The sequence below is a fragment of the Diceros bicornis genome, chromosome 23 (assembly GCF_020826845.1).
Source record: "Diceros bicornis minor isolate mBicDic1 chromosome 23, mDicBic1.mat.cur, whole genome shotgun sequence".
Classification (NCBI taxonomy): Eukaryota; Metazoa; Chordata; class Mammalia; order Perissodactyla; family Rhinocerotidae; genus Diceros; species Diceros bicornis.
This window is the reverse complement of record NC_080762.1, coordinates 27,703,656-27,727,548: the sequence shown is the minus strand read 5'-3', so window position 1 is coordinate 27,727,548 and position 23,893 is coordinate 27,703,656. Positions and strand designations below refer to the sequence as shown.

Below are 23,893 nucleotides of genomic sequence, written 5' to 3'. Positions count from 1 at the left end.
CTGGGCTGAGATTTCAGCTTGTCAAATCCAAGAAGGAGATGAAAGTTTAATACCTTGTGTCAGAAATAGCAGGAACCAAATACCAGCAAGACCAGGGCTGTTGAGTTCTGCATTTACAGCACAGTTAGCAGTTGTTCATCTGTGAGAAACAAGATAGTCAGGAAACTGCAGGCCTGCAGGTGCGCCTCAGGCCAGAGCCCAGCCCTGCTCCTTCTGCACGGCCTCAGCTGCCTGCATTGAGTGGGGGCCAAGGATCTCAGTCTGCATCTCGAAATTCAGTTTCAGGCGAGATGTCAGGCTTTATGCTGTTTACCATCAGAACCTTCTCTCCAAGCGCAAACAGGCTTCTTCACTACCAACCAATGAGGCTGGAACTTAGCGTCATGGAAGAGTGCCCAGGAGATGGCAGGCGGTACAAATATTTTTGCTGAATGAATGAACTTCCTTTAGAGACAGAGACGATTCTTACTGCAGTCCTTGTTCTGTTTCCTGTGGCATTGTAAGGTTTCCTGAGTCAAACACCCTCTCACTGGGGTGGATCCAGAAACTCAGAAACTGCAGATAGTCAACAAAACCCCAAGTTAAATGGCGGAGGACCATTAGGCAGAGAGATGGAGGAATTTTCTCCACACAGCTACCCAATCAAGAGCAGGAACTTTGCAGTCAGCCTGGCCATCCTTAGAGGCCCCTGGCTCTGCCAGCTGTATGACCTCGGCCAAGTTACTTAACCTCTGGAAGCATCTCCATCTGTAAAATGGGGGATAAAATAATCACCACACAGGGTTTCTGTGAGGAGTAAATGAAAGAATGTATGTCAGGTCCCTAGTACATCCTGACCCATCATGGGAGCTGAGAAAATGGGAGCTCTTATGAAAAACAGAACTCCCTGTAATGTAGGGACCCACCATCACTTCTGGATACACAGCTGTCACACTGCAGGAGCTTCTGGAGTGGGTTGTGGCATTACATACTCTCAAACTCTGTCAAGGACACAGTTCACCATCTGGACTACAAACTATTTAGAGAACAAGTGAATTCTCATTCCTTAAAATAAAATCATCAAACAGGCGTCCCCCTGCAGAAATGCTCTGGCAAAAACCATCACATTTGGTCAGCGCCCCTAAGCCCCGAGGCTAAAGCATTTGTAAACCTGCCTCTTCCCACTGACCTAAAAGCTAAGATTTAGTTTACCACTAGTTAAAAAGCAGTCAGTTTTATTCAAACAAACACAACAGGAAACCACTTATTTCAGCTCAGATCTAGTTCTAATAATCAGGAAAGTGCTAAGCCTTCAGTTTCTGTGATACACACAGCATATTTTGTGAAGTTCCTGTAGTGCAGTGGTTCTCCAAGTGCAGACCTGGGACCAGCAGCACCTGGAAACTCGTTAGAAACACAAATGTATAAGCCCCACCCAGACCTTCTGAATCAGAACCTCTGGGGGATGGGGCTTAGCGATCCACTGGTGGTTCTGCCCCTTGTGGATGCTGATGGGGTCCCGCCCACACCCCCTTTAGCAGGGCACTCATCCCCTACTGTTGAGGGCCAGCTAACCACCACAGCGGCCCTTCTGGAGCGCTGTACTTGGCCAAAGGGAGCCACCCTGCCAGGCGAGCCACCAGCTTCCCTGGGGAAGACCTCAGGCAATGACCAGCTAGCCCCTTTGCCTCACCTGTGACTAATTCTGCCAAACAATTCATATTCTAATGCTTCCCAGTGGGTGGGAATGAAGCTGGACTGTGGTGAAGGCCATACTCCTGCTCACGGCCATCCCTGGCCCCATCCAGCTCTGCTCCTGCCCCTTCTCCTGAGAGCACGCCCTCAATCAACTGTACAGGAATCCATCTCAGCTCTGCTCCTAGGGAATCCGATCCAGGGAAGTTACTGTCACAATCTCAAAAAGTTTACTATCACCAGAACATATCTGTCCACAATTGCCAAAATTATTTCTCCCAGGGCAATTCTAAAACCAGCATACCCATATCTAAGACCAGACGAACTGGGCCTTAGAGGATGTGGGTGACAGAGCACACCACCGACTTGCAATGGTTTTTGGATCTGCATCTTTATGTATTGTGGGCCCAGGGGTATTCAGTTCCTCAGATGGTGTGGCGTGGTGGAAAAGAGAAACTGGGATTCAAATCCTGCCATCGCAATTGCAGTGGGCAATAAGCCTACTTCTCTGCTGCTGCTTCACCACAAAACAGAGATGGTAACAGCGCTCAAGACACTGAGTTGTTATGAGAATTAACTGAGCATATTCAGGGCCTTAGCTTTCTTGTCTCAACAGGCATAATTATGGAACTTCCCTTACAGGGCTTTTAAGAGGATTACAAGAAATGACCCAGGTACACTTCTTAGCAGTGTGGCTGACGCATGGCACATAATCAACAAATGTCAGGGGCCATTACTGCGAGCAGGCAATAAACATTCATTCCTTTCCCACCACTGGCCAGGGGATCGTAGATCTATCTGGAAGCTCCTTAAAGAGTCCCTTGCATCTCACCATTCCAATGATCACAGTAATTCATTTGGTGTGTAGTCCTTATCTCTGAGACCTAGATTTTATAAGTAAGCTCACATATATTGAGATTCTCTGTGAATTTTCTTTTTGGTAGAAAACAAAGATACCCACAGCGAGAAGGGGCTTAAAGAATTTAGCCTTCCTTCAAGTCCTGCTTAAACTCACTTGTGGACTCAGCGTTTGGGGCTCCAGGCCCTGACCAGCCGCAACCTGCTGACGAGGCTCACAGCTCAGAAGTGTGAGGACTCACAACCGAGCACTCACTCACTGTAGGAAAAGTGTTCCAGTCACAAGCCACAACTTCCTTTACATCCTGTGAGCCCTAGGCACAAAAATAAATGTTTCTGACAGCGTGAGACATTATTTTACTATAAAATATTATTTAAAGTTAATGATTTATAATTAGTCAAAGAGGTGAGAAAACACATGCGTCCTTCTGTTATCAGTTAATAATATGCTAGCTTTGAGGAACTAATCCCATTTAATCCAAAGTGAAGAAAAAGAGTGAACGGAAGCTCTGCTAGCTGGGCAGCAGGCAGGCGGGTCTGGCACCTGACCAGGGAAGGTAAGGTCAACCATGCCTCCTGCTGCACGGCCAGGAAGTGGTTTGTGTAGAAACGGGCTAGGATTCATTTGGGGACTTCTCAGTCATTCAGCTGTGACAAACTGAAGTCCTGTGAGCTGTACCTGACACCCAGTGTGTGGAAGCCTGAGAGGCTGAGAGTGAGATGCCCCTGAGCATTCGTGTCGTCCCCTGGGAGGGGGTGAGGAGGCCGCACGGAAAGACAAATAGACCAAGACATGTTCTGAGAGACCTCTGCCCTGAGAAAAGATGTGACAAGACCATATTTTTTCTATTTTTATAACATTTTATATAACTCAGAAAACAGTGCTTGTATAAAAATTCACACAAAGTTGCTAGAGAGCATACAACTTCCAAAAATGTCCTGGGTTTTTGTTACATTCAGTTTTCTAAGGATGCACTCAAATCAATGGTAAAATGCAGACATTATTCAGTATTTCATTATCTTTGGTAAAACTATTCTCATTATTTTGTCTCCTCACAGTATTGACTCTGATATCCACTTTGTGCAGGGTCTGCTATCACTAGGATGTCAGAAAACATTAAGGCTGGATCTACTCGAGGCAAGTATTTCCAAATGGCAGTCACAGCCCCTTGGTCCCACCCCTACTTCATATCGTCTGCCCACATTCCAGGCAGGGTGACAGCTCAGTGACCTCCAATCAGGGGTCTGAGACCCCCCCCCCCTCAACCAGGCAAGAAGCAAAGATTTCAGAGAAAGGTGGAAACTGAGGCCAGCTCTACAGGAACCCAAGGGTCATGCTGCGGTGTGGTCAGGCCAGCCACTCCTACCATTTAAACAGCTAATCCACTCACCACTACGTAGATCCCATTGGTTGGTTGATGATTGCTGCTGATGTGGTACCCCCTCCTCCCAAACTTAAAGAGAAAGGAAGGTTTGGGGCCAACACTGAAGGGAGAGGGACACACTAACGCCCATGACACTAGACATGACTTTATTCCCTGTCAGACGTTCGTTGTCACGTAGACACAGCCCAAGTGAACTGAAGCAGGATTAGAACATCTAGTACATTCACGACTATCTTCATACATTCTTTAAAACTTGCTAACAGAGAAAACGAGGGACACTACCGCCTATTGTGACTTGCTATTTTACTTAACATCAGAATGTGTCTGTGCTAATTCTTTAGTCTTCCAGATAAAAGGCAAAACAAAACAAATCCAAAAAACCAACAAGTAAAAACCCAAAATTGAGATGGGGATGGGAAAGGGGTTTGCCAACAGATTTTATGGAAAACATCAAATTTTGGAAAAAATAAGTATTTTGTACTTCTATTGCTTCATGTAAAAAACGGTCCCTGGAGCCTGCCTGTATGGCTGGAGAACTGAGGACACCATACAGACAGACGCAGGACCCGCAGGCGTTTCCTGACAAGACAGTCAGAGGGACAGGAAACAGCTCTCAGAGCGTGTCCACCTCTCTTCTCTGAAAGGGACTCTAAGATTTGGGGGGAAGAAGCCCTACAAAGGAAAGGTATTAAGGAATCCATCAAAATACGACTTCTAAAAATTGAACATGCTCTAGGTTATAAAGAGACATATTTCATTCCTGGAACCTAGAACCTGTTGATTTCTCCAATGTGGGTAGATAGAATTTTTTTTTAATACATGATTGTGCTTCTGAAGTTGCAGGGTCACATTCCACCCTCTAGAAAGCAGGGCAGTTTTCACATGGCTTGGAATCCTCTTTGATAAGTCCTAGAGACCAGAACAAATTCCACGGCACCCTCCAACCAGCAGGGCCAGCAGGTGAGAGTGCCACCGCCATCTTTGGGTAGGGCGTGTGTGTACAGGTGTGTGTGCGTGCATGCATGCGTTTGTATGTTGGAGAGACTAAGGCATAGAGAAAGGCCCAAGTGAGGGGGAAAAGTGAGTCTCCTGGCTGCTCCAGTCCCTTCTTTCCAGGCACAAAGAGGTTGAATTTGTTATTCACGTAGGTCTCCATCTCACTTCAGTTTTTTACTAACAAATGTGTGTGTTCACGTGTAAGTGGATGAGAGAGAGAGTCATTAAGTCCTTGTGCATTTCTAAATTTCAATAATTTAGGTCTGCAATTTCAACAGAAATAATCTGTAAATTACATTTAGAGGCAAATTTACTGAAGTTAGATCAACAACTTTACATTGCTCAAAATCTTGTCATTAAAAAAAAAATGCCCACTAGGTGCAAGCAAAATGATGTCATATAGCCCTGGCACTGAAATCCTTATCAGCTGTATAAAGAAAATTCACAGATTGTTTCTCTTTCTGCATTTTAAGGTAGCAAAATATGAAGCCATTAGGTTATTAAATCTATAACATTCCACAAGGGTTCATGACCGCTCTGTGTGAGTCAATTCATTTTCCAGGTTTCTGCTAGGATGTACTCAGTTTGGGTTAGACTATTTCCTTTCCCTCTTAGGTATTTAGTCCCCAGAATCAGGTAGGTAAAGGTATTGTTTTTACGGACTCTACGTACTGGGGAATTTCCCGGTTGGAACTCCTGGAGAGCACGCTGTTGGCCTGTAGCTGTGTGACCTTCCCAACCCCTGGGGAGAGACAAGATGTCTCAACCTGAGGCCAAGGGACCAGCCAGATGTAGGAGAGCAGGACCTTCTGGGGAGTCTGAGGGGAAAGCTCTGAGTGGACCCTGGGAAGGGACATGGGAGCCCCATTTGAAATGACCTGTGTCCTTCCAATACCAGGTGTCCCCAGGAGGGCCCTGAGGCTTGGGCCCGCCCTGAGGAACAAGGATGTGTACTGACTGGAGAAGCTAACACTGAGGTGTGGTGAAGTCACCAGACAGCTCCCAGAACCCGGGTTTTGTACAAATACACACACGGAAAGTAAACAGTTCTTGGTGAGCCCAAAGGGGCCCATCCTTAAACCAAACAAGAAGCCAAATAGCCACACACACAGTTTTCCAAGGAAACGTGTCTGCTGCTCCAACCAGCATTCTGGTGTGGCGAGAGAAGGGGGCAGTGGACGGACACAGCTCAAGTGAAGACACCGTGAACAGGTTTCCACGTCTATCTACATTCATATCATCGTCATCATCATCATCCAGTGTTCTCGTCTACAGAGAGTGCGCACGACATTCTACCAACGCAGCAGTGACGCACAGGCCAGGCCGCGCATGAGCCCCTTCCTTGGCACCACAGTGGAAGGGAGACTGCGGCCATGGTCAGAAACAACATCACACTACTCCATCCCCTCCACTGCCATGCAAGGGGCATTTTGACTCTTCCAAAATCAGATGTAAAAGACAAGATCAGTAAAATCGGTCTCTATACCACCTGAAGCTATTATTAGCCATCATGCAGGGAACATGGCACTTCTAAAAATTTCATAAATCTGCAACCATCTTTAAGAAAAAAACCCCAGCAACTGAAGTCATCTTACAGTACTTCACCTCAAATATTTAAAAGATTTTTTTTCTCTAAGTAAAATGGCCCCCAAAGAGACCAATGATTTTTTTAAAAAGGGTTTCTTTTTAATTAAAAAACATTTGATAAAAATGGAAGATGTAAAATGTGGGAAGAGGAACAAGAGAATTGCTGAATTTGCATTTCAAATTGTGAGGGGGTGGGGAGGACACAGCCAAGGAGAGAGAGCCCCTACTCCTGAGGCCTCTCTGCTGGCACAGCTCGGCTCTCCCCACACTCTGCACCACCAGGGCACACAGAACAAGAGGCGTAAGGACAAGAGATCAAAAATGCAAGGCTTCTTTCTCGTGGTTGGGTGGGTGTGTACGTGTGCAAATGTAGTAAGCCACTCCCCAAGAACATAAGGTGCGTGTCTGTGGATGCCATACACGTGCTCCAAAAGAACGCTCAGTCCGTAGGGTGCCCATCACTTCTCCACTTTCTTGGCTTTCTTCAGGATGTCGCATTTCTTCCTGTTGGGGCGGCGGCACCGCTCGTCAATGCTGGGGATACATTCGTAGTGCCACACCTCCTCCATCTTCTCCACGGGGTAGACGGCCTCCACGTAGTGCCGGATGAGCCGCAGCCGCGTGGGGTCCAGCTGCTTCTTGTTGCAGGCCCCGGAGTGGTTGTACTGCAGCCGCAGGTTCTCGGCGGTGAAGAGTTCCGGGAAGAGCCGGACGAGGAGGCGCGCGGCGAAGTTGCCCACGGAGAGGCTCTGCTGCACGATCTCGCGCACCTCCTTGTCCGACAGCAGGTACGGCGAAGGCACCGGAAAGTCGGGCGAGGGGACCACCAGCTCGTCCAGGGGGATCTTGCAGAAGTCTTTGCTGCTTCTCTCGGGGGGCAGCGGGGGGCCCTCAAATTCCTCTCGGAACCTCTCGGGGTTGATTGCATAGCTCGCCAGGTCCCTGCACTCGGGGCCCGGCACGTGGACCTTGCGCTGCTGCTGGTAGGAGCGCCTCTGCTCCGTGTCCCGGCGCCGGCAGCGCTCGTCCAGCTTGCCCACAAACTCCAGGGTCCAGACGCGGTCGTTCTTCGCCCGCGGATAGAGCAGCTGCACGTAGTGGCGGATGAGCCTGATGCGGGAGGGGTCCAGCTGCTTCTTGCCCAGGGAGCCGCTGCAGTTGTACTGCTTGCGCAGGTTCTCGTGAGTGAAGAGCTCGGGGAAGAGGTGCACCAGCAGGCGCGAGGCGAAGTTGCCGATGGACAGGCTGCTCTCGTAGATGCTGCGCAGCTGCTCCTTGCTGAGCAGGCAGTCGGCGCCCGGCACCTCGAAGTCGGGCTGCGGGATCTCCAGCTTGTCGAAGTCGATGGGCACCAGCCAGATCTTCTTGGACCGCCGGCCGGGCCGCTCGCCCTCGAAGCTGTCCTCCACCTTGACCACGGAGATGTCATCGGGCAGGCTGGACGAGTCGTAGCAGTCGTCCCGCGGCGGCTCACCCTCGCTGCACGCGTCCAGCCCCAGGCCCTCGAGCTCGTCGTTGATGCGCTGGGCGCACTGCTGCAGCCAGGCCTCCTCCTCCTGCATGTCGGGGAAGTAGATCTCCGTGTAGTTGCGGATGATCTGCAGCCGCTGCGGGTCCAGCTCCTGCTTGCCGCCGTCCCCGTAGCAGCTGTACTGCTCGCCCAGCTTCCGGTGGTCGAAGAGCTCGGGGAAAAGCCGGTGGAGAAGGAAGACGGCGAACTCGCCGGGGGACGAGGCCTCATCCAGGAACTCGGTGAGGTCCTGCGTGTCCACCACGTGGTCTGAGGCGATGGTGCTGCTCCGGTCCAGGGACAGGGCCTCCTCCTGGTCCTTGCTGTCCAGGAAGTGGCCCGGGTCCACCTGCTCAGGCTCAAAGAAGCTGGCAACCTGGCCCGCCGGCTGGCTGTCCTCCATTTCCCGCTGGGCCCAGAAGCGGCTGAAGAAGTCGTTGAGCTGGGGCAGGCACTCGGCCTGCCACACGGCCGTGTCCTTCACCGATGGGTAGTAGACCTCCACGTAGTTGCGGATGAGCTGCAGGTGCAGCGACTCCAGCTTGCGCTTGGCCGCGAAGCCGCAGGCACTGCAGCCGCGGGAGAAGTCCACGTCGCTGAAGAGCTCGGGGAAGAGCTGCACCAGCAGGCGACAGGCCAGGTCACCGCCCGACAGGCTCTGGTCCACGATCTGCTTGAGCTCGGCCGCCGTGAGTTGGTACTCAGGGGGCGGCTGGAACTTGGCCACCATCTCGGAGGGGCTTACCTGCTTCTTGATGCGGCTCACCTCCAGGGAGAGCAGGTCCACCTTGCTGTGCAGCTGCGACATGTTGGAGGAGAGCGTGTTGAGCATGTAGAACATCTTCTGGATCAGAAAGTAGATGTTAGGGTCACCATCGGTGGCCGCTGTGGCACTGCCACAGTCCCGCTTCTGTGGCTCGTTCAGGAGCCGCAGCGGTGAGGGGCTGTTGCCGGGGTTTGCCTTCTCGAAGAGCTCGTAGGTGTTGAGCGCGTCCCCGGCGGGAGGATTCTTCTTCTCCATGATCTTGTGCGAGATGCCGTACAGAGGCTTCTTGTAGGACGGGGTGGTCACGTCGTTGCAGGGCTCCTCCTCGCCCGGCCACGCGGAGCCTAAGTTCTTGCCCCTGCCGGCCTGCTCCCCGTTGCCCTGGCAGGGCGAGCTGTTCTCCCGGTTCCGCATGCCTGCTAGGAGCGCCTGGAAAACAGAAAAGTGAGTTAGGTGGGTGTTCTGATTCATTACACCAGACACGGGTCTGTGTCACACACACAGAGGGGCCAAGGTCAATCTCAGGAGCACGTGAGAAACTGCCTCCCTCGCCCAGAATCCCTCTGCCCGGGCAGGGACGCACCACTAATACACACCTGCGTCCCAGCACCACACCTGCTCCCTCTCCCCACTTCCCAATAGAGGCTCAGGCTGGACCAGGATGGACACCAGTGTGGACTTCCTGCCACAGGGCCTGCTGGGAGACCCAGCACAGAGGCTGGCAAGGCCGGGTGAGAAGGCTGCTAGGTTGACAGAGAGACCATGGAAATGCGAGGAGCTCCTGTGATGGCCCTGCCCTGGGCAGGTCACCTCACTGACCGGGTCCCAGGCTGCTCTCAGACAGGGATCTCAGAGGGGCTCCAGAAGCAGCAGTGTGTCCTCGTCTGCAGCCTCTAGGAGAGCAGGCGTCTCCACTCAGGACGGCTCCTGAGATGCACGGTGGTGGGCACAGAAGAACTGGGGTCTAGAGAGCGGCAGTCTGCTGCCAACCCTAATACTGCCTGGAATCACGTCTTATCTTGGACTGGAAAAGGGCAAGCCCAGAACTTCCTAGAGCCTGCGCAACTGTGAGATTCTGTAAGGTGATGGGGCCTCCCAGATTTCTAAGTCTTGGTCTCCTTGTTGGTCCAGCAGCCTTTCTCCACCAGAATTCCAGGAGAGAATTAAGCCCCACAGTCCTAAGGCACCCACTGCATGTAATGAATTAACCTTTCTCCTCTGCATACTATCCAGCCTTGCTCAACAGAGGTTCTGCGAGAGAATGAAGCCCTACCAAAAGTGATTTGGGGGACTGTTTCCTCAGCTCACCCAAGGATGGCACACTCTGCAGGTCAAGTCTTGCCAAACTCCCAGGCAAGCTCAAGATACTCTTTTAGGACCCCAAAGCTTGAATCCAACCTCCACCACCAATGGACAGATGGCAATCACCTTGACCATCTGGAACCCAGGGTTCTCACTGCTTTCATCAGTAGTTTTCCCCATTGCCAAGCCCTGGATATTTTAAGAAGCTTATTTACACATATACATGGACAAGTGATTTCTGACAAAGGTTCAAAGGCAATTCACTGGAGAATGGATAATCTTTTCAACAAGTGATGCTGGAACAATTGTATATACATATGTAAAAATAATATTTTTTAATCCTACCATGTACCATATACAAAAATTAACTCAAAATGGATTGTGGACTTAAATACAAAACCTAACTTAAAATTCTAACTCTTCTAGAAGAAAACAAAAGAAATCCTTTGTGACCTTGGTTTAGGCGAATATTTCTAAGACACAACATCATAAGTATAAACCATAAGAGAACAAATTGACAAGATGGATTTCATCAAAATTAAAAGCTTGTGCTCTTCAAAAGACACTGTTAAAAGAATGAAAAACAAGCCTAGACTGGAGGAAAATATTGGCAAATCACTTATCTGATAAAGGACTCATATCCAGAGTACATCAAGAACTCTCAAACTCAATAATGACATACAGCCCAATTAATGATTTCAAAAGCCAAAGAAGATATATAAACGGCAAATAAGCACATAAAAAGATGCTCATTGGGGTCCAGCCTGGTGGCGTAGTGGCTAAGTTTGCACGTTCCGCTTCGGTAACCCAGGGTTTGCAGGTTCAGATCCCAGGCACAGACCTACGTGCCGCTTATCAAGCCATACTGTGGCAGGCGTCCCACATATAAACTAGAGGAAGATGGGCACAGATATTAGCCCAGGGCCAATCTTCCTTAGCAAAAAGAGGATTGGCAACAGATGTTAGCTCAGGGCTAATCTTCCTCACCAAAAAAAGAAAAAAAAAAAGATGTTCATTAGTAACAGGCAAACTAAAACCACAATGAGACACCACATCACCCCCACCAGAATGGGTATAATCAAAAAGATGGACAATACCCAGTGCTGGAGACGGGATGAAGGAACTGGAACTCGCATGCGTTGCTGGTGGGGATATAAAATGGTGTAACCACTCTGGAAAAGTTGGTATTTCTAACTTCTAAAAAAGTTAAACATACATGGGACCATATGATGCAGGTATTCCACTCCTAGGTAGTTATTCACCAAGCAAAATGAAAGCACAGGACCATACAAAGACCTGTACACAGATGTTCATGGCAGCCCTGTTTGTAAGTAGCCCCAAACTAGAAACAATCCAAGTTTTTAATCAACAATAAAGAGAAATTGTGTATATTCATATAACGCAATACTACTCAGCAAAGGAACTGATAAACGTGATACTCAACGATGAATCTCACAATCATCATGCTGAGTGAAAGAAGCCAGACAAACCAAAGAGGCCAGACTGCATGATTCCATTCACAGAAAATTTGAGAAAATGCAAACTTATCTGCAGTGACAGAAGGCAGATTAGTGGGTACCTGGGGGTGGGGGGAGGGGCACAAGGAAACGAGTGGTAGCAGGTGATGGATACGTTTATCATCTTGACTGTGAGGTGGTTTCACTGGTATACACATGTCAAAACTTATCAAATGGTACACTTTAAATATGTGCCATTCATTGTATTTCAGTCATAAATATGCTGTTTTTGACAAATATTGCATTTGACCCAAAAACTTCTTGGAATATTTCTGAGGGTTTAATTACGTAGAAGAGGGGCCGGCCCCGTGGCTTAGTGGTTAAGTGAGTGCGCTCCACTGCTGGCGACCCGGGTTCGGATCCCGGGCTCGCACCGACGCGCTGCTTCTCTGGCCATGCTGAGGCCGCATCCCACGTACAGCAACTAGAAGGATGTGCAGCTATGACACACAACTATCTACTGGGGCTTTGGGGGGAAAAAATAAATAAATAAAATCTTTAAGAAAAAAAAAAAATAATTACGTAGAAGAGCTAACTGGTGAGCACTGGGGGCTGTCAGGGGGGCAGGCAGGGTTGAAGCACAAAGCGTGTGCTTCCACAGACATGCATGTGTCTCGGGCAGCTAGAGAATGGACAAGACCAAGTGCATCCTTAGGATGCCTCCACACCCGCGGAAAAGATCCTCGGTGCAGCCTGGCCCAGCCCTGGGCTTCTGACGGGCTTCTGAAACTCTAATGTGCATGTGAATCACCAGGGATCTTGTTAGCAGGCAGATTCTGATTCCTGCCTCTGCATTTCTAACAAGTTCCTGATGCTGTTGGTCCTCTCTGGGTAGCAGGGAGACGGTGTCTGCTCTCAGTTTATCTCATCCAGCCAGATTCAATGTCATTTGTAAGCCTTCAGATAACTAAGCCAGCACAAAAAGTACATGAGGTGTTTTTCTCTTGTAGCCTAAAAAGATGTAGGGAAAAGAGACAATCTCAAGAGGTTAGCTTTACAATGGCAGAGCAATATGGAGGCCCAAGTGAAAACAGACATGAGGCCACATAAACATATACAACTCTGCTCCTTCTGAACCTCCCACGTTATATTTCATTTAAATTAATGAATTACTTCCTGAACCTTCTCTTTTAGATAATGGAATAATGTGACTCATACTAGAGAAAGGTTAATTTTTCTCTTGCATCTCTGCAAAAGAAAAACTACTTCACTCTCTCAGGAACTTGAAGATAAAGGTATTCTTTTTTTTTTTTTTGTGAGGAAGATTAGCCCTGATCTAACATCTGTTGCCAATCCGCCTTTTATTTTCCTTTTTTTGGTGAGGAAGATTGGCCCTGGGCTAACATCTGCACCCATCCTCCTCTACTTTATGTGGGACGCTTGCCACAGCATGGCTCCATAAGCAGTGCACAGGTCTGCACCTGGGATCTGAACCCGCGAACCCTGAGGTGCCAGAGGCGGAGTGTGCAAACTTAACCACTACACCACCAGGCCAGCCCCACCAACCCTCCACTTTTTGCTGAGGAAGATTGGCCCTGGGCTAACATCTGTGCCCATCTTCCTCTATTTTATGTGGGATGCTGCCACAGCATGGCTTGATAAGCGGTGAGTATGTCCTTGCCCGGGATCTGAACCTGCGAACCCTGGGCCACTGAAGTGGAGAGAGCGAACTCAGCCACTACGCCACCGGGCTGGCCCCAAAGCATTCTTATAAGTGTTTAATTATCCCATGGAGCTGGCCAATATTTTCTTCAGGGTTTGTTTGTGTGACCTGATGGAGGGTCAGAGGTACCTGGTCTCCCTACACCTCCCCTCTCCCCACACTTCCCAAGAGCAGAGGACCAGGGGTGTGTTGAGGTGGGGGAGCCTGCCACCTGCCCCTCTCCCTCCTGGGGTCTCCTCACTGAGTGGTCTCCACCCTCATCACACTGCATGATGGTTACATGACGGGACCATGTCATTTCAGAGTCTATCCCCAGTGCCTAGCAGAGCGCAGGGGACCCAGGAGAGCTCAATGAATGTTTGTCAACCACATGCATGGGTGGTTAGCAGGGCAGGGGTGCCACCACTCTCAAATATGTGCTATTCAGACAGGCCACCAGCTTCATGAATGACATGACTGCAGAGAGGCATAAAGGAGGGGATAAGGGCTCAGCTCAGGCTGTCCTCTGTGTGACCTTGGGCAAATGACGTGATCTTTCATGCCACAGCTTCCTGTGTGCAACTCAGGGATAAATAATGGTGCCTGCCTCACAAGGTAGTTGTGAGGACTTAATGAGATAATGTACATAAAGCACTGAGCCGTGTCTGAATCACAGCAAGTGCTTAATAAATGTTTACTCTTATAATATGATTATTATTAAACAGTGCTATTCCCAAGCTAGAGCAGAGATAATACAGCCGGCCTTTTATTAAACTAGCTGTGATGATTACTCTCAACCAGTAAACAAGAGGAGAACTTTGTGCATGCAGCAGGGAAGGCGCTCATGGGAGGTCCTTTTTCCCCTTTTTCGAGGTCGGCTTGTCCTAATGGCTGGGGCAGGGAGGGATACAGGATAACTGAGCTGAGGTGGGGTTTTAAGCTCTTTACAGTTCTTTTGTTCTGCTATCTGGCAGAAAGCAGAGGATTACTAAGGAAGGGAGGGAGGAAAGGTGGGAGGAAACCACACCCCCACATCAGAAACTTGGAGAAAGGAAGGGAGGAAGGTGAAAATCTCTACCCCTAAGGCAGCATGTTTGGAACTGTGGGTTGTGACCTGTTAGTAAATGATGATGCTGAATTGGTGGGTCATGACTAGCACAAGAAGAAAGAAAGAGGAAGAGAAGGAAGAAGAAAGAAAGAAAAAAAAAAAAAGTAGGAAGCAAGAAAAAAAGAAAATAGAATAGAAACTATCAGAGTGCATTGCACACAGTAAGTAAATTCAGGAAAGTTTTGTCTTGTTTCTCCGTGTGTGCCTAAATATTTACATACAAAGCCATATATGTGAGCTGTATATCTCTAAAAGGTGGATTTATAATTGTGGGTCACTGTTGAAAAGCACTGCCCTAATAAATTCAAAGTGCCTCACTTGCTAATTTCTGTAGACTGTAAATTAGATTTTTAGCAACTTATTCACCATTGAATTCTATGACACCAAAATAATTCTGGAGGTTCCATGAATCCTGAGATTACCATGAAGTTTTACCAATATAGAGAAATTTGAGTTTGTAATGCCCATCGTTAAAAAAAATCATAACTACATTAGGAGTGATTTTAGAAGAGGGGTCTTTGCTTTGCCACAAGTGGTCCCACTAAAACATTTAAAATACGATTCACTGCAGCAAGCTCTCCAGAAGCTCACACGCCATGCCACAAGAGCATGTGTTCTAGTGGGAGGTTTGCCCTAATTAATGCCCAGGGTAGAAAACAAGTACGGGGAGAAGTTTCTGGGTGAACTGTCTGAATACCAACAACAAACAGAAGTTGTCTGCCTCCCCCACATTCCTACAGCAGGCAGAAGGCCAGGGTATATTGGAACTGGAAATCCCCTCTACAACTCTCAATATTCAGCCTCATTAATAAAAATCTTTCAGTTTCTACCAAGCATGTTGGAAACATTGCTATCAATAGAAACATTTTTGGCTAACTTGCTTGAATAAAAAATTAAGTTAGAGTCCCAGTAGAGGGCAATATTCTTCACTCCCAGAGACCCTGGATACACAATTCAACACAAAATACAACACAGCACCGAAGAGAAGGCTCTTAGATATCCCCACACTGGTGTCCTGTCAACTCAGTGCTCCAATTAATTCCACAAATGCTGCCAAGGCGACGACGGGCTGGCTGCATTTGCTGCTGATGATAAAATCTCTGCTCAGCTGTCTAGGAGTATCAAGAAATCTTTAAATCTGTGCTACTTGGCACTGGATGTCTGGCTGACACCATTCCCAATTCTCCCAGGCTCATCTTCCAACCATATGGGAACTCAGCTGCACAGCTCAGGCTCTGTGGCGCCAGCATCCATCCTGGACGTGATCAGGGCATTTCATTCTACCACGAGCACCCTCAGACTCAAGAGGGAATGCCCAAATCTCTCGGCTGGAGAATCTGATCAAAAAAGGGGTTGATGTTGGGTTACAAGTGAGGGGTCAGTAGATTGTTTAGGAGAGATTTCCATGTGTCCGTGCCCAACCACATCCCAGGGTTTGGGTCACCATGGAGACACTCCAAGCATTAAACATCTTCCTCAAGACTCCAAATCCAAGAGCAGTCACTGAATTCAATTCAGAGCAGTCACTGAATTCAGTTCAATGAATGATGAGTGGCTAAATGGTGCCCAGAGAGTCAGCAAACTGGAACACCAAGAAAGCAGCATGCCTTTGAGAGAGCAAGGAGTCGAGAATTAATGTGGCATCAAGGGCAGACCATGTGAAACGCCTTCTCGGGGGCTGGTGTCACCACCCCCCTCCAAATAATCAAGGCAGGGGTGATGCTTACCTTTTTCATTTTCAACAGAATTTTTATCTTCATCATCATCATTAAATTTTATCATCATCAAATGACAAGATATAGTTGGCAATCAGGTATGGAAGTGCTCTCTGCCACCCAGAGCCAGTAAACATCACTGGTGCCCAATATCTGGCAGGCACTGTGCAAGGCCCTGGGCACACAGGCAATAAGCCAGACACAGTCTCTGCCCTCGTGGCTTCTCCCCTCTGGGTCATCCTTATACTGCTGACAGTGTATGGTGAGGATAAAGACGTGCTATGAGGCCTAAGAAATAAGAATCTGGAGAGGCGAAGCAACTATACTGAGGGGAGAAGAGAAAGACCAGATGGGATGACAAAATGTCAGGGCAAGATGTCCTCAAAGGCTCCTCACAGCGTCTTACAAATACCCCACAGCCCTTGGGGCTACCAGTCTGGTGCTGAAGTGCACAGTTGTGAAACGACAGGCTTGGCAGCAGTCACTTCGCTGAGCCTCGTCAAAATGGGAACGGCCACAGCACCTATCTGCCATGGTTGCTGTGGAACGATGACGAGTCTCCAGCTGGTAGCACAGTAATGGACACTGAGGTGGTCAGTGCATTTGTACTCAACGAATGAGATGGCATTTCCGTTCTCCAAGTGAAAAACAAACCACAATGATTAAAAACAAACAAAGAAACAAAAACCCCAGGAGAACAAAGCTAACTTCTGCCTGGCACAGGGCTCCTGAGTATCACCCCCACTTCCGTGAATAAAAAGATGATTACCAATAAAAACGTTGGCTGCTCACCTCCCACATCTGCTGTATTTGGCCGTGAAGCCTTTCGCGGTAGAGGGGCCAAATAAGTCTTTATACAGCCTTTTGTTAGATTTTGAGGGCTGTTTTATTTTTCTTCTAAGCATTGTACGAAATGTCACACATAAAACAAGTTGTCAGCACTGATATGATTTGAATGTGACTCACCGTTAGCATCAGGGCCACTACTCAATCCTCCCTCCTTCGCCCTCCTCCCCTCTCCTTGGGGCTGGGGGGAGAAGATGGAAGGTGGTCTACGTTCTAACTTGGATGCAGTTCAGAATCAAGGGCGCTCAGGCCTGCGGCGTCCTAGAGGGCATCCAATGGCCTCCCTTGGCAATTCCATGCCGGTTTTGTTCAGATAAACATGGAGGGAGGCAGCTGAATACTGACCACAAGGAGTGGGAGCTGGAGATGGGGCCTGGGGCAGTACACAACCACTCTGAAGGGTGACGTGGGGCAGGCCCTGTGCTGGGCTCTATACATGGGCCATCTCAACGATCCACACAGCGATCATCCCTCCTCACTGTGGAGGAACCTGAGAGTCTGGGAGGTCACGTAATTGGCTGAAGGCCCCATGGTGAATTCGCCCCTCATTCTGGTATTTACCATTCCTGTGGGTTGGATGAGAGAAGGTGGGGCTCACCTTCCTGGACAGCAGGGACCCGGGGGCCAGAGTGTTCCCAATCATTCCTGGTACCTCACACCAGGAACGAGGCTGTCCCCCTGGCATCCTGGCACTGTAACTTATATGCCCGAGTTTGCTCATCTGCACGGTGGAGATATTAATTCTCCCATCACTGGATATACAGATCAAATGAAATAAGATACGGAATGGGGCTATCTGTCGAGTAGGTACTCGATAACTTACTGCACTTCCTTTCTACTTCTTTGATTATCGCTTGTTTCAGCCTTCTCGCTCCTCCTGTCTCACTCAGCCTGTGGTGAAAATGGTTAAGAAAGCCATATATACTCCCCAAATTGTGTTGATTTTTTGAAAAATCAACATACACTACAATTTCATAAAACTGATGGATTGTTCTAAAGCCCCCAGGGTTCTGAGGCTATTGATTTACTGACACATCCATTTACACAAACTTAAAAAAAAAGTACTGCCTTGAATTCACAGGACACCTTTCTACAAGGAGCTCAAGAATTTCAAAAGGTTTATACTTACATTCTTTTTATAGAACAGGAAGGAAGGCAAGGATATCAACCTCACTTCATATACACTAAGAAAAATAAACAAAGCTAATAAAATACCCAGAATCTAATGGGTTAGAACTGCCTGGTGTATTCAATCCATTTAAAAGTAAACATATGTGACCAATTAGAATATGTAAATTGGACAAGTCATATTAGAAATATTCAAATGCATTTTTGGTTCCTTTTTCTCCAAACATGTCGGAATTCCTGGAAGATGCCCGAAGCTCTGGCCAGACAAAGCTTGCTGCCTCCCCAGACCACCAAGAGCATCTGCACCCCACACCATTCCTATGATGCTCAGGGGAATCCCTCCACCATGAACCTCGATGGAGCTCGAGCCCAACGCCAGATCTTTTCTGACTTGCTTTCCATACTCAAGGATTCAACTAAAATATAAATCGTAAGAACTTTCCCCTTCCCTTTCTGCCCCCAAGAATATAAAGATGCTTCCTTCTCTATGATGCCATGACAACAAAAATTTACTGAATGAAAGGATAAAGAGTGACACCATTTGTGCAATGAGGCAACAGGGCCACCTCGGGCTGTCCACAAAGGCCACAACTTGGCCTACACGTGGTCGGAATTCCTCCTTGCTGAGAGAGCTTGCTGTTCCTTCCTGTGGTGAACTGTTTATAAAAACGGCCACAGCAGTTCCCCCACCCTTGTGTGAAAGCCTCTTTGCCATGTGACTTTGTGGCTCCTGCCTCCAGGAGGTGGAGTCTGTTTTTGCACCCCTTGAGTCTAGGTTTGGCCATATGACTTGCTTTGATCAATGGCACATTGGCAACTGTGATGCAAACAGAGGCATGAAAAGTGTCTGCACTCTGGGGCTGACCCTCTCTTGCTCCTCGGAACTCGGCCACGTCCTGTGAACTAGAGGGTGAGAAAGTGCACAAAGGGAGGCTGCCGTTATCCCAGTCGCCCAGGTGAGGCCCAGATATGGGAGGAGGTCATCCCGACCTCCCAGCCCCAACATGTCAGGGCAAATGGCAGAACTGCCAGCTGACTCGTAGAACTGGGAATAAATAAAATGGTGGTTGTTTTAAGTTGCTAAGTGTTGGGGCAGTTTGCCACACAGCAAAAGTGAACCGATACACACAACTTTGTGTTCCATTTCTTGAACTCTGGCTCTACTTGCAAACTTGAAGGACTTTACAGAATTGATCATAAGCAGAAATGCAATGTGACGCACAGAAGACAAAATGTTTTCAGGAGTTCCTTTAGAACTGAGCACAGCACTTCTCAAACTTCTCAACACTTGCAGAATAACCTCTAGGAATCTGACCCACAGACACACCCATAGAAGGGCACTAGGCTTCTGTATATGGATGGTCCCTGTGGCACCATTTCTAACGACATAAAAGAGGAAAACACCTAAATATCGATCATTAGGGAAAAGGATAATAAGTTATGGTTTAAAATAAGACATAAGAAAAAACAAATGGCTAAATATTTTTCAAACAAGTATCCTACTAACCACCTCGTAGCTCTCATCTGCCACAGCAGGTATCTCAGCCTTCAGGTATCTGAGTTCTGATCTGTGGTCACTACTTACTGCCTTTGAAACTGCACGCCCGCATGAGACTTTCCCCAGAGTCACAGAGTATGCCGCACATGGCTGGTTTAGGCAGTCAGGGCAAGGGTGGGATATTTCTAATTAATCCTTTATAAAAAATGCTCATAGGTATAAAAAAATTCAACTTCTTTTCTGGGCATTATAGATTCTTAAAAATGTGTTGCTCAAGTATTACTCACAATGGTCAAAAAGTGGAAACAACCCAAATGTCCAACAACTAACGAATGGATAAACAAAATGTGGTATATTCACACAATGGAATATTATTTGGCCATATAAAAGGAATGAAGTACTGATACATGTTACAGCATGGATGAACCTCGAAAACACTATGCTAAGTAAAAGAAGCCACATACAAAAGGCCACATATTCTATGATTCCATTTACATGAAATGTCCAGAATAGGCAAATCCATAGAGAAAGTAGATTAGTTGCCAGGAGCTGGAGGAGGGGGAATGGGGAGTGACTGCTACTGGACAGAGGATTTCTTTGTGGGCTGATGAAAATGTTCTAAAATTTATTGTGGTAATGGTTGCACAACTCTGAATATACTAACATCACTGAATTGTACAATTTAAATTGGTGAATTGTATAGTATGTGACTATCTCAATAAAGCTGTTTGGGGGGGAAAAAACCCAAATAAATAAATAAGTAAATGTATCACTCAATGTTCCATGATGGGGAATGGAGGTCAGTCCTCATTATAATGTAAACATGTATATTTAAACCCTGCTGAAAATTTTAATCTCATCATTTTGCTAATTAAAGAAAAGAATAGTTTTTACTTATTGAAGATCCACTAAGTCTCAAACCATTAATTCCCAATTTATTTGGATCTGCCCTAGCATCTAATAGAAGAGAATTAAAACAAACCAATAATGACACAAAGATGCCCAGGCTGAGACTCTGTGGTGCTCTGGCTAATCGTAAAGAGCCTGGAAAATATGGGCTCTTTTGGACAGAAAAGCAGAAGTCGAAATGCCTATCTGGGTCCCCCAAAGAGCCTGTGTGTGTGCATGTCTGTGTGTGTGAGTGGTGCATCTAGGGTAGAGAGCTTGGGAAAATGTTCTAAGAGTTTAAGGTGTAATCTGCTGGTCCGTGGGGAAGCTCGCGGACAAGGCGTCCCAGGCCACACACATCCTCGTCTCCCACAGCTGCCTCTCTCTCCTGAGTTTTAACCGTTTTGTGTACATGTCTTGTCTCCTATCTGGACTGTAGGCTGCTAGAGGGGGCCACCATGTCCAGTTCCATTTTCTCTCTCTCTCAGAATTTAGCAAAGTTCAATATAACCAGCAGGTGATTAAAGTAATAGAGCAAATTTATAAAACAGGTTAGGGGACAATAGGTCTGATGTAAAAGAATTCTCTTCTTTACAAAATGATTCATTAAAGACTTTCTTTAGGGAACTAGCTCCTGTAATGGATATAAAAGATGGATGTGATTTAGGAAAAGACCTGCTAACCCTCAACTTTCCCAGGAAGCTATATAAGGTATGTGCTATGTAAACTGTGCAAGGTTTTATCAACAGTCCTTGCTATCAACAAGTTCTTGCTTTCCCTGTGGAGCAAGCAAAACAATGAACTCAAAAGCAGTTGGATTGGGAAGACTCCTCTTAACGAATCCAGACATAGACAAGATTTCCAGTTAAAGACACCTTCTAGAAACTTAAGCCAGAGATGGGACAGCTGAAATGAAAGCCTTCTCGTGCCCAAGGGTTTAGCAGTTGCCTGATGCCCACGAGTAGAGAGATTCAACGTCTAATCAGAGGGTTGGAGCCCAACCAAATAGTGGAAGGGGCCAGGCCCTCACCTCAGGAATCAGCCGCCGCCTCTTCACGCTGGGGACAGAGTCTGGCTGGCCATCGCTGCCCGGCTGCTTGCGCTTGCTGGAGTCCTGGAGGGCAGTGAAGACGCTGTCCAGAGGGTGCTTCTCAGAAGACCTGGAACTCACTGAGCAGTCCAGGGCAGCATCTTCGGCCTCTGTCTCCACTTTCACAGTGTTATTTTTTAGAACTGTGGCAGAGAAGAAACAGGGCTCAGCGGGAAAGACCACTGGGCCGCTCAGAGATTAGCAGGGTTCCTGGGCGACGGGATGTTCCTGGGCCGCCCCTTGACACCACCACTCAGATAATAATGTCTAGTCACAATAAAACTGCGCTTTCCCACTCAGTAATTTTTATCTTACCACACTAGTGCTATAAAATAAAGCCATGTTCCAAGAACATTTTTTTCCAAAACTGGTTTTAAAGTCTTTTAGGGGGGAGGGGAGAGGAGATGGAAGGAGGGTAACAAATACTATCTTTTAAATGATGCTTTTTAAAAAGTAACTCGGGAAAGATACATAAGATACTTATAACAGGTGTGTGGGTGGAGGGGGATGGGAATGGAGTGGGAGGAGACTTTTCATTGATTTTTCATTATGTATCTTTTATATCTTTGAAATGTGAATGCATGACCTAATAAAAATATTAAGTTAAACATATTTTTCAAAAAGAGACTTTTTTACCTTCTTCTACATCTTCACTGAATTCAGTTGCGTTCATCTTCTATTCCACTAAACGAAAAGACAAAGACAAAGTCTCGATTTATTGCTTGATTTATTTCTTAAATTTCCCTGCCCATGAGAAGTTCCCTGACCCTCCGAGCCCGGGCTCCGGTAACAGAAGGTTAAGCTGACGCTGCTCTGCCACAACCTGGGAAACTGCCTCCTCTTATTCTTGTTTGCAGTTGCTCCGAAGCAGCCAGGCCTCCTGTGTGCCTGCTGGGAGCACTTCTCCAAGACTTTCTGTGGGCAGAACGTGGCCTGATGCATCGACTGAGAGCCACTTACAGAGCGAGGGGAACGTTACTGGAGAAAATCAAGTCTTACAAAAGATCCCAGTTTGGATGATCTCCTGTTAGTCCCTGCTTCATAAATTCCAGCCACAAAATGAAAAGGCTGACTAAGGGTGGAGGCTGTGGATCCCACGGGCCCAACCTGAGGTCTTAGGACCCCAGGTCGTCCGAAAAGACCTGTGCTGTCCATGCGGCAGCCACTAGTCACACGTGGTTCCTGAGGACTCCAAAATCTGGCTAGTCCAAATGGAGACATGCTGTGAGTATGCATTTCACACTGGATTTCAAAGACTTAGCATAGCAAAAAGAATATAAAATATCTCATTAAAATTTTTTTATATTGATTACATATTGAAATGATAATATTTAGGACTTATTGGGCTAAGTAAAATACTTTATTAAAATTAATTCCACTTTTTTTAATGTGGCTACTAGAAAATTTGAAATTACATACGTGGCTTGCATTTTGTTTTTATTGGATGGTGCTGGTCTAGCCCTTCCTTCCGAAGCAACGAGGAGAAAGAGGCACTGTGAGTTTTTAGAGCTCTCAAACTCCACACAATATGGTCCAAACCCCTTTTTTTTTTTACTGACGAGGGAACAGGGCGGGAATGGGTGGTGGAGACCCGGGTGGGCTGCAGGGTCCGGTGCAGAGCTAGCCCCTGGCTCCTAGGCACCAGCCGGAATGGAATGGACACCATGATTAAAATCACCATTACAAGTCTTTGAGATTCTCCAAGTTACCTAACAGTGTGTCCATAAATAGTATAAGGTATAAATGAGGCACAGCCAGCCCTGGTGGTCTAGTGGTTAAGATTCAGTGCTCTCACCACCGCCCCCCAGGTTCATTTCCGGTCAGGGAACCACATCACCCGTCTGTCAGTTGTCACACCGTGGTGGCCACGTGTTACTGTGATGCTGAAAGCTATGCCACCGCTATATCAAATACCAGCAGGGTCCCCCAGGGTGGACAGGTTTCAGTGGAGCTTCCAGACTAAGATAGACTATGAAGAAGGACCTGGCCACCCACTTCCGAAAAAACCCTATGAATAGCAGTGGAGCACTGTCTGATACAGCGCCGGAAGGTGAGAGGATGGTGCAAAAAGACCAGGCAGGGTTCAGCTCTGCACAGGGTCCCTAGGAGTCGGAATCAACTTGACGGCACTAACAACAATAAATGAGGTAGAAACATTGGAAAAGAATACACATGACAGCCTGTACTACTGACACTGAGGGGCTGTGCTTCCCATAACTGATTAAGCTGCCAGCAGATACTGAGTTCCTATTCTGGTTAAGGATCAGAGGAGTGAAGGGCTAATGAGTATGTCTTAAGAACTTTCTGTAAGGAAGAGCGATGCCATCTACAAAGTCCAGTAAACCTTTCATCGTGTAGCCATGGAATGGTGTGTGGTCCCGTT

At 47.4% G+C, this 23,893-nt stretch overlaps 1 protein-coding gene across 2 annotated transcripts in view; it reads right to left on the bottom strand.

Moving 5' to 3' along the window:
* Positions 1 to 3,359: 3,359 nt before the first annotated feature.
* BEND3 (BEN domain containing 3) overlaps positions 3,360 to 23,893 on the bottom strand; it is a 34,425-nt gene continuing 13,891 nt past the window's right edge. Inside the window, exons 1-4 of one of the 2 annotated variants that reach the window (XM_058566525.1) lie at positions 22,930 to 23,871; positions 22,147 to 22,194; positions 21,451 to 21,653; positions 3,360 to 9,205 (exon numbers count right to left, since the gene is read on the bottom strand). In XM_058566525.1, coding sequence (XP_058422508.1) covers positions 6,959 to 9,205; positions 21,451 to 21,653; positions 22,147 to 22,183 — 2,487 coding nt within the window. In that variant the 5' untranslated portion in view covers positions 22,184 to 22,194; positions 22,930 to 23,871 and the 3' untranslated portion in view covers positions 3,360 to 6,958. Of the gene's footprint in view, positions 9,206 to 21,450; positions 21,654 to 22,146; positions 22,195 to 22,929; positions 23,872 to 23,893 lie in introns of those variants that run through there. The other variant, XM_058566524.1, reaches the window with a different exon arrangement.